Raw genomic sequence first — 10,925 nt, 5'->3', positions numbered from 1 at the left:
CTCACAAGAAACTGTGGGAAATTCTGAAAGAGATGGGAATACCAGACCACCTGACCTGCCTCTTGAGAAACCTGTATGCAGGCCAGGAAGCAACAGTTAGAACCGGACATGGAACAACAGACTGGTTCCAAATAGGAAAAGAAGTATGTCAAGACTGTATATTGTCACCCTGCTTATTTAACTTCTATGCGGAGTACATTATGAGAAAAGCTGGGCTGGATGAAGCACAAGCTGGAATCAAGATTGCCTGGGGAAATATCAATAACCTCAGATATGCAGATGACACTACCCTTACGGCAGAAAGTGAAGAAGAACTATAAAGAGCCTCTTGATGAAAGTGAAAGAGGAGAGTGAAAAAGTTGGCTTAAAGCTCAACATTCAGAAAACGAAGATCATGGCATCTGGTCCCATCACTTCATGGCAAATAGATGGAGAAGCAGTGGAAACAGTGTCAGACTTTATTTTGGGGGGCTCCAAAATCACTGCAGACGGTGATTGCAGACATGAAATTAAAAGACGCTTGCTCCTTGGAAGAAAAACTATGACCAACCTAGATAGCATATTGAAAAGCAGAGACATTACTTTGCCAAAAGGTCCATCTAGTCAAGGCTATGGTTTTTCCTGTGGTCACGTATGGATGTGAGAGTTGGACTGTGAAGAAAGCTGAGCGCCAAAGAATTGATGGTTTTGAACTGTGGGGTTGGAGAAGACTCTTGAGAGTCCCTTGGACTGCAAGGAGATCCAACCAGTCCATCCTAAAGGAGATCAGTCCTGGGTGTTCATTAGAAGGACTGATGTTGAAGCTGAAACTCCAATACTTTGGCCACCTGACGTGAAACTAACTCATTTGAAAAGACCCTGATGCTGGCAAAGATTAAAGGCTGGAGGAGAAGGGGATGACAGAGGATGAGATGGTTCGATGGTATCACTGACTCAATGGGCATGAGTCTGAGTGACTCTGGGAGTTGGAGATGGACAGGGAGGCCTGGCGTGCTGCAGTCCATGGGGTTGCAAAGAGTCAGACACGACTGAGCTACTGAACTGAGTGCAGTGTCTGTGATGAATAATCGATGAAGCTGCCGCCTGGCACTTCTCTCCTTCTGCACCTCCGTCTGTCAGTCCTAAGTTGCTTCAGCTGTGTCTGATTCTCTGTGACCCTATAAACTGTAGTCCCTCCAGGCTCCTCTGTCCATGGGATTCTCCAAGCAAGAATACTAGAGTGGGTTGCTATTTCCTCCTCTAGGGGATCTTCCTAACCCAGGGATTGAACCTGCGTCTTTTATGTCTCCTGCATTTAATCCCTGCAGGTTAGGATGCAGGCAGGTTCTTTACCACTAGCACCACTTCTGCACCTCAGAGATCTACAAATAACATACCAGCTGTGACCCTAGGAGTGGGGTTTGAACTCGAGAGAAGCCGAGAAAAGCTGATCTTTGCTGCTGCCCTACCGGGCAAAGCAGAATGTGTTCATGAGTTTTTCCCATGGTGAATCATTTTCCCCCGAAAGTAAGATGTGTAGACTTTTTCCAGAACTGATATGGAATTTCTCCCTCCAAGCATTTTGTCCCAGAGATCCGTAACTCTGAGGGAGCTACGGACACACACGAGAGCATAATAAAGGTGAAGAGCCCACATTCTGTACTGGATTTCAGGGTTCAGGGATCCCAGATTGTGTACCACGGCCTCAGCCACAGATGTCAGGGCTCCTCTGGATGTGGGGCTCTCCAGGTATGCCTCACTGTGTGCAACGGGCCCAGCCCTCCAGGGATGCTCGAAGGGTTGGATGTGAGCCCTCAACCTTGAGCCCCAGTGCTGGTACCCACAGGAGGGGCAGCTTTGCCCAGGTTTGCAAATATAATCAGCGCAGCCCTTCCCAAGCACAGCCTGGTGGGACCCTGGGCATGATAACATCAGCAGAGCTTCTAGAATGAGTTCTACCCTCCCCGTTCCCAACACTGTCAATCTCCAAGTTCAGTTAAGGACACCGGTTTTTGGAGACAAACAACAAGAGACTCAGGGTTGACCCACACCCTGGGAGAAACCTCAGAGGAGGAAAGTGGCTGATCCCCACAGGAGACTACAGACACCACCTCCTTCCATCCCAACACCCAGTCACACATGATACTTATTGTGTGTGTAGCACGTGGGGCTGCGGACATGGCAGGAACCTCTACCTGATGAAGCCCTGACTTCAGGCATCTGTGCTGGTGGGGAGAGGACTCCGGGACAGAAGGTGAGGGAGGGGCCAGCAGGGCCGTGGTGGGGAAGAGTCACCTGTTTATGCCTGCCACCTTCCTGGAGGAGGTGGCATTTTAAACCCAGTGGAGCTGCACATACCTCCTACTCAGTGGGAATGGGAGCCCTGTGGTAAGTGCATGTGGAGGTAGCGGCTGTGGCCAGGTCCCCGGGGGCCCAGGAGGAGACAAGCCAGGTGACGGGGACAGGCCACAGGGGTCGTGGTGAGGACCTGCATTAAACCCGCAGGAAGCCCCTGGAGGGGTGTGAGCAAGGGATGACGTTGCCCGATGTCCATCTGTGTGGAGGGGCTAGAACAGGGGTGATGGCAGAGGCAGGGGGGCCCGGGGGAGGCTGAGTCCAGGCGAGAGAGGACGGAGCAGCTCAACAGAGGAGAATCGGCCTGACATCTCCAAGGAGGCGCCATCTGCATGTCAGGTGCAAGGCCAAGAGTGGTGAGATGGCCCCAGGTCATGGAAGGTCAGAGGTCCTGCTCATGGGGACAGGAACAGTCTGGGTTTGGAGGCAAAGGTCGAGAGCTTAGATCCGAAGGGGTCAGGTCAGAGACACCTCCAAGACTCCAGTGGACGTGCTGAGTCCACAGGGGATCTCTTAGAGCTCAGGGCACATGGGCTGGAGGACCAGTGGATAGGCAGATGGCAGTCAAAGCCGTTCACCCAGCAGCTACCCACTCACTCCTACATAGACCTGGGTGTGTGGATGAGAGGCACCAGCCCTCGCGCGGACAGCAGTGGAACGCATAATAATTGAATAATGGATAGATTTCTGAAGAGACAGAGAGACTTCCCTGGAGGCTCAGACAGTAATGAAGCCACCTCCAACGCAGAAGACCCAGGTTTGATCCCTGGATCAGGAAGATCTCCTGGAGAAGGGACTGGTAACCCTCTCTAGTACTCTTGCCTGGAAAATCCTATGGACAGAGGAGCCTGGCGGGCTACAGTCCAAAGAGCTGCAAAGTCAGATGCAACTGAGCAACAAACACTTCACTTTGGAAGATAGATAATCACAAAAATCACGGTAAAATTACCACTGTGCGGAGCACTGAAGGAAGGGTCAGAGTGCCGTCTTTAGAGTGGAGGATGAGGGAGTTTGATCTGATCAGTGAGGAGTAGGCAGAGGTAGGTGGGGACCCGCCCAGGCTGCAGGTGGTCCCACAGCTGAGGGCCTGATGATGGGGTTGGTAGGGGTGGGGGGTAAAAGGCCCTGGGGGTGACCCTGGCTCCATGGGAAGAGGAATATGTTACATCATCAGGAGCAGCTGCTCCAGGTGGACCGTGACCCCCAAAGATTGGTGTACCCAGAACCTGGGAATGTGACCTTATTTGGGGGAAAAAAAAGATGTAATTTGCTTTTGCAGATGTAATTAAGGTAAGGATCTTAAAATGAGGAGATCATCCAGGATCATCCAGATGGGCCCTAAATCCCAAGATAAGGGAAGGAGAGGACACACAAGAGCTGATGCAAGACGGTGGCAGCGATCTGACTGATGCAGCCACAGGCAAAGCCAGCTGGAGCCCCTGGCAGCTCAAACAGGCAGGGAGGTCCTCCCCTTGAGCAGTGGGCAGAGGCCAGGGGAGCTCCAAACACCATACAAGGCACAGGGCAGCCCCACACAGAGGATCGTCCAGGCCTCAGTGTTGCCGAGGCTGAGGGACCTGCTTCAACCCTGATCCCTGCCTACATCAGCCATTCTCAGATGTCACCCTGTCCTGTAGGAGGCTGATGGGTGTTTAAGGGGAAAAGTCCCAGAACCAGGTAAGTCTGGGAAACACCACAGGCTTCAGCGTCTTCTCAGATGTCCAGGGTCTTTGGCTCTAGGTTTCTGACATGAAGACCCTGGTTTGACTTCTGTCAGCCACTTCCAACCACATGTGAGCTTCATTCCACCCCGACCCCGCCAACACACACAGTACAGCTGGTGCTCCCGGAAGTGCTTCACCAGACCCAAAGTGGACAAGGTCCAGAGGGATGCAAGGTCACAGGAGGGGGTGACAGCCAAGGCCAGTATCCAGTCCTGGGCTCCTGGTCTGTCCACCTGGTCACGGCTGCCCCCGCCTGATCCCCTTATTACCAACCAAGTCACAGTCAATACCAACACTTCCGTTTTCCATCAACACTGGGACCAGGTCCCCAGGGGCTCCCTGCAGACTGTCGTGATTGTCCCCATGAGATGCTTTCAGGAGGAACAATAAGCCTCCCCCAACGGCCTTACAGTCGTGTCACTCGTGACTCTCCTACAAGAGACGGTGCTCGGCACAGCTCACATCAGGACTGAGTACCCATTATCACGAGGGTCTACAGTGCTTTGTCTCGCGAGCCCCCATATCCTCAAGGGTAAAACAGAGCAAATATTCTAACCTGGAGAACACATTTTGAGGACAGACAGACCTCCAAGGACCTGGTGGACACATGGTCCTGAACAAGCAGACGCTGCCGGCTTTATAGTAGTTCTGAGATGACCACTGGCATCAGCCTGCCCTCCCTCTTCCATCTCATCTTGCTTTCTTATTAACATTTTCTGCTACATCCTCCAAATGCTGGCAATCCAAGTGCTACCAACACGACATCCTGCCACATCCTCCCAAGCACTGACCCTGTCAGTCGCTGGCTGAGGCCCCTTTGTTTTTTCAAATACACATGAAGATGTATATGCGACTGTCAGAATCAAACACGTCTCCTCGGGTTCCTCCTAATTGTGCCCTGAGCCAGCCCACAGGCCGCAGCTCACATACAATGGGGCATCTCTCTCCATTACTCCCTGGCACATGCCCTCCACCCTGTGCCCTCGGCTCTGGCAGCAGCAGAACCCCCAAACCTGCCCTTGGGCTCCATGCCTCTGGAAGGAGGCTCCCGCCCCAAGAGACCCACCCTCTGCTCACCAGAGATGATGGAGTCGTTCAGGGCCTCTTCGTCCTGATACAAGAGCAGGTCATCCTTGAGTTCAGAATTCAGGATCAGGTTCTCCTTATTCTCCTCAGACTCCTTGGCCACAGTCCGCTTACCGTCAGAGGCCCCGTCGAAGCTCCAGGCCTCCTCCCGCTCCTTGCCCCGCTCCACGCTGCACGTCCTCGACAGCCGGACGTCCACGCGCTTCTTCGGGGACCCTTTACTGTCCCTGCCTTGGAAGCTGAATCAGAGATGCAACACAGGTTATTCACTGTCCCCGTCACCTGGACACCCTGCAAAGTTGACCTGAAGACTTATAACGGGCTTTGCAAAGACGGCCCCCGAGTGTGTGCAACTGATGCTCAGGAAAAGAAGTGCCAGGGGCTCACAGGGCTTTCAGCCCAAGGCTGCTCAGAATGTGTTGCTCTGAATGATGCTGACACGCATGTAACAAAACCTGCTGAGACAGCACCGCCAACGTGCAGATCAAGGATTTCCTAAGAACCAAGCAGGGCATCTTCTTTGCCCAATATTTCTGCCAAGCCACGTACGTATTCTGCTATCTGTTTTGCCCTCCAATGACTCACTAGTCTTCAGCCTATGAGGCATGTGAGGTCTAGAGTAAGAGTCAGCTTCCAGGCAGGTTACCTGTGCTCTCGCCAGATGAAAATGGGACGCGATCAGAGTCCCCAGACAACATAACGGCTACTTCTCCCTCTCAATCCTCTCGTGTGATGCTCCCACTCGACCCTGGGTCCCTGGACCCTCCAGGGGAAACACAGGGGCTTTTGTGCCTGGTTCTCATGTGCACAATTCCCACCCTATCCCTCTCAGAATGTGGCCACTGAGACCAGCTACCAACCAGCTGAAGAGCCCGGTGCAAAACTGAAAAAGGAAGCACCTTGCTCAACAACTGAGAATTCCAGGATAGTGAGAGCAGAGCTATAAGGCCAGCCTGGACCCATCCCCTGTGACTGCCCCCAGTGAGACTGGCCTTGGATGGGGGGTTCAGGCACACAGGTCCCCCTGCCAGGGGAGGGGCCTCACCTGTCCTGGCGGTGCTTGGTGGCCAGTGCTCTGTGCAGCTCCTCAATGACGCGGCTGGGGGGCAGAGGCCGGTGGACAGTGGTGAGATGAGGAGACCCCGTGGGCGTGGAAAACTGTCCTCGGAGGGAAGAGTCAGTACTTTTCCCGCCAGAGCCTTGAAAGAGTGTGGCCTGGCCTGGGGCATGAGAAGAACCAGTAAGAAGATAAGTCTTTGGGGTCAGAAATGAGGGGCTTTGCTGAAACACAGGAGCCTGTGAGCAGAGAGGATGCAGGGCTCCAGGCCAGGTGAACTCACTAGCATCCTATCTGAGATGCTGTGCCCAGCTCCCTCCCTGCAAAGACGGAGATGGGTACATCCCTGATCGGTTCCCCTCCATCCTTGGGACCCCTGAGCTGAATGGATGGCAGTGCCCACAGGCCCTTGGCAGGGTCTCAGGCATGGAAAGCCCCCTTCCTATTTCTCTACGACAAACTTGACCTCCTGAAGCCATACTTCCTCTTGCAGAAGCTGGAAGAACTCCCCAAGCTCTATAGCCATTGCTCAGCCTGGACCACCACCATAGCCTCCCTTTGCTTCCCCATCACCCATTCGCATCTGCCTCCAATCTGCACCTCTCCTTGTGGGAGTCTTCTGATCATGGCTCTCCCATTCTCCTCGGGACAAGATCTGGGCTGATGACAAGTCCCAGGGCCCCACAGGTTGTTCCCAATCATATTTTAATATGCTTCTCTTTTTTTATATAAATTGAAGTATAGTTGATTCGGGCTTCCCTGGTGGCTCAGCAGTAAAGAATCCACCTGCCAATGCAGGAGATGCAGGTTCGATCCCTGGGTCAGGAAGATTCCTGGAGAAGGAAATGGCAACCCACTCCAGTATCCTTGCCTGGAAAATCCCATGGATAGAGGAGCCTGGTGGGCTTCAGTCCACGGGGTTGCAAAAGAGTTGAACATGACTTTGCAACTGAACACTCACACGTAGTTGATTTACAATATTGTGTTAATTTCAGGTGTACAGCTAAGTGATTCAGTTTAATATTGAGACATATTTTGATATGTTTAAAAAATAGACAACATATTTTAAAAGTGTTAAATGCCATGCGTGTGTGTACTCAGTGGGACTGACCCCATGGACTATCTCCCACCAGGCTCCTCTGCCCTTCCTCCTCCTCTGCTGCCGCCTAGTGGCCACATGTTGAAGCAAACATCGCGCCCCTAAAGGAAATTAAGACAAAGTCGCCAAAATGCAGACTCAGCTACAAGAGATCCAGGCAGAAGTCCGCAGCAGGTAACCCTCCTGTCCTCTCCCACTCCTAATCCAGTCCTCAGATTCCTCACCCCTGAGGGGCAGGTGGGAGTCAGAGGAGCTGACCACAGGCCCCTAGGACCCACGATTTAAGACATGGGGAGAGTGGAGGGGTCATGGGAGACAAAATGGGCTGAGGTCTGATCGCATCCAAGCACAATGTGGGAAGAAAGTCTCTAAGCAAATTACACAGGAGCCAGAATAAAGTGGGGGGACGGTGCCTTAGCCAGTGGATTTTCCTTAGCCACTGATTTATGTTTCAATGGATGGAATGGGGATTATTGCAAAGATAGTAACAAAATACAGGACAGTGTTATTTGCCTCAAAACTTCATCTGTGTGACCACGTCAACCAAGGACTGAACGCTCTGACTCATTCCCAGAGATGCAGAAAGAGGCAGGAGGCAGATAAGGGGGTTACATCACCTGACTGTTCCTTTGATCAGTCACCTGCACTTGCTGAGCACCTGCTGTATGCAGACACTGGGATCTGGGGCTGAGGGCAGAGTTCCCTCCCTAGAAGGGCTGGTCCAGGGATCAAGGGCTGGGCTCCTGGGAGTACCTGGGGCTGGGCAGCTCCTGACAAGTGGTGAGTTGTCATATTATCACTGGCGGTCAGGGATTAGAGTAATGCTGCTGAGCTCTGCAGTCCACTGTCATCTTCATGCCCACTGCCCTCAGAGGCAGTGTAAGGATTTATTCTTAAAAACAATCAGCTCTTTGTGAAGGGCCTGCTTTTCCTGACAGCAGCAGTGTCTCCTGTTTCCAGCAGTGATGAGACAACATGTACCAAAACTTGAAAAGTCAATGTCTCCATGTCCTGGGATCTTTCAGCCAGGGTGGCCAAAGCTACAGAAGGAGATGCCCTGGGAGGCCTCTGTTTAGCTGGGCTCCCAGCTCTGACCACCACCCTGCAGTCTGGTGTGGATTCCTGGCCTGCTTTGCCAGTTGGAGCGCCCACAGAGGTGAGCAGAGATCAGAAGTGAGACAGAGAGAAAGAAAGGGAGGGGAGACAGGGTTGGGAAGGGAGGAAAGGAACAGAGAGATCGAAAGAGAAGGAGGGGAAGGGAGGTGGAAGAGGGGGTGCCAGAGGTAAAGGGGAGGGAGGAAGAAGGTAAGAAGAAAGAGACAGACACTGACCCAGAAGCAGAGGAGGGCAGTCAGACACCTGAGTACCCAGATAGAAAGGTGTGCTTGTGTCTCCTGCCTTCAGATTCTGGAAGAAATCTTTGACAATTGCCCCATGTTTGCTTAAAGAAGCCCAAGCCCCTGCTCCTGTCAACCAAGCTCCTCAACAAGGGCTGCCCTCCCACCTCCAGCTCTGCTCCCCAGGACCTGCCCAGAGCCCCACCCACAGAAGCAAAGGGTGAGAGCCAGTCCACAGTGAGAGCCCAGTCAGGACCGGTGGGAGGCATGGATGGATGAGAGGAAGGAAAGACGGAGGGTGGATGGGTAGATGCTCGCAGACCCACCTGTGACACTTCTTGTGGTTCTGGAGCCTGCCTTGGGCGGTGGGGTGGGCAGCAGCGGGGGGCTTGGGAGCTGGCCCATGGATCTCTCCAGGGGTCTGGGAGGACTGTCCAGGGAGTCGGACCCAGCTAAGGCTTGAGAGGGCTCATCTGTGCTAGGTGGGAGGCTGCCGGCGGTGTCTGCTTCTTCCTCTCTGGACGTTGACGACATATTGGCTGGTTCAAAGGAAAAACAGAGTACACAGACCACTGCTTCTCTGACTGGGGCAGGCGTGAAGACAGTGCGGGGGCTTTGGCTGGGTGGGCTTGTCATCATTGGACAGAGTACAGAGGGGTCACTTCCCATACACACACCATTCCCAGGAAGCTCAAAAATCAGCAGAAACATCAGAAGCAGAGAGAGGAGGGAAGGAAGGGAGAGGGAGACAACTTCAAGAGTGTGGGTGACTCTGTCCCTTTTCCCTCTCAGCTGGTGGCATGAGGCTCCTACCTCACCTGGGGTTGCTGGTCACCAACATAGGCTCTGGAATCAGACCTGAGCTGGCCCTGCACTTTCTCTGTGCCCTTGGATGAGTTACTGACCTCCTGTGTCTCCATTCACCACAGATGACACTGGAGTAACAGCCAGAGTCCCTCCCAGGATCACTGTGAGGTTTAACCAAGAAGCAACAACGAGATGCATGTCTAGCACATTGCAGACCCTCAAATCCCTGAGCTATTGATTTTCTGTGCCCGGTTTTCCACAGCCCTGCCCTGGGCGAGCCTGAGCTGAGTGGTGAGAGAGAAGCAGGGTATTTAGCTTTGAGGAAGGGTCAGCCAGCCCAGCGTCCCCCATCCCCTCTTCTTCCAGCGGCTGGTCAGGTTCCTCCCACTCTGAGAGCACTGCCTATCCACCCCTGTGCCTTCTCCCCACCCATCAACCCTCTCTTTTCCCCCTTCTCTTTCTCCAGCTCAAGTTCCATCATCCATCCCTCAACCACCATCTCACCAACACCCCTCAGGCCCTATGCCACACTTCCTTTCCACTTAGCTAATTAGGAAAACCCCATCTCTGGATGCAGCCTCCATCTGTTGGCTCCTGTCACTGTGGAGCACTATAGAAGAAAGACGGTGACACAGGAGCCCCAGTCCTGGCATCTCAGGACCCCTCCCTCTATGCCCTTGGCTCTGCTCCATCCTGCAGTCACTCAGCTTCAGACCTTCTCTGTGTCTCGCCTACCTCCACAGTTTCTTACTCTCTCCCTCCCTTGCAGCCTTACCTCCAGCTTTACAGAGGAAACTGAGGTCATCAGACCAAGTGGTGCAGGAGAGCTCAAACAGAAACCTACCATCCCCAATATACCATTCCTTCTCCCTTGACACAAGAAGAGAGGCAGCCTCCCATCCCCACCTTGGGACCCCAGCCTCCCTACCCTCTCAGACCACATCCCAGGTGCCAAGCCCTGGGCAAGGCATTGCCCCACATCCTGTAATTTCATCTTTGCAACCACCTATGAGAGAAGATCCTAACTCCCTCTGCAAAACTGGCCCCAAAGTCTCTGTGAAGGATTCACCCATCAGTCAGGGAGTATTCCTAACAGGGAGGGGTGCTGTCCATGGTGCTGATTGAGGCAAACCTGATCCTGTCCTCACAAATCTCCGAAACTATAGAAGGGACACTGCACGTCCCATACACCCGACTGTCATCACCGTTTCCATTTTCTCATTGTCCCTGTTGGAAGCTGAAGGCCTCGCTGGCCAGACCTTCTCCCTTGTGAAGCTCATGGAGACGCAGAAGGGCTGGGCCTCCCAAATCCTGATGATCAAGATCTGAGAAAAGAAACGTCCCCTTCCCACTCACTGCAGAGTGTCAGTCAGGTTTGTATCACTGAGAACAGCCATTATAGCATCATCCTCACTTTATGTCCTGTATGGATATGCATGCAAAAACACTATGGTTTTATTATTATTACATCTGCCTTATTT

General features: G+C 53.1%; 1 protein-coding gene across 1 annotated transcript in view; it reads right to left on the bottom strand.

Annotated features, from left to right (window-relative positions):
* PHACTR3 (phosphatase and actin regulator 3) overlaps positions 1–10,925 on the bottom strand; it is an 88,398-nt gene that overhangs the window by 61,356 nt on the left and 16,117 nt on the right. Inside the window, exons 4-6 of the mRNA XM_010841855.1 lie at positions 8,964–9,176; positions 6,190–6,364; positions 5,136–5,383 (exon numbers count right to left, since the gene is read on the bottom strand). Of these exons, the coding sequence (XP_010840157.1) occupies positions 5,136–5,383; positions 6,190–6,364; positions 8,964–9,176 (636 nt within the window). The remainder of the gene's footprint in view (positions 1–5,135; positions 5,384–6,189; positions 6,365–8,963; positions 9,177–10,925) is intronic.

The sequence above is a fragment of the Bison bison genome, unplaced genomic scaffold, assembly GCF_000754665.1.
Source record: "Bison bison bison isolate TAMUID 2011002044 unplaced genomic scaffold, Bison_UMD1.0 scf7180017864167, whole genome shotgun sequence".
In the NCBI taxonomy this organism is placed as follows: Eukaryota; Metazoa; Chordata; class Mammalia; order Artiodactyla; family Bovidae; genus Bison; species Bison bison.
This window is presented reverse-complemented; position numbering and strand designations above follow the sequence as displayed.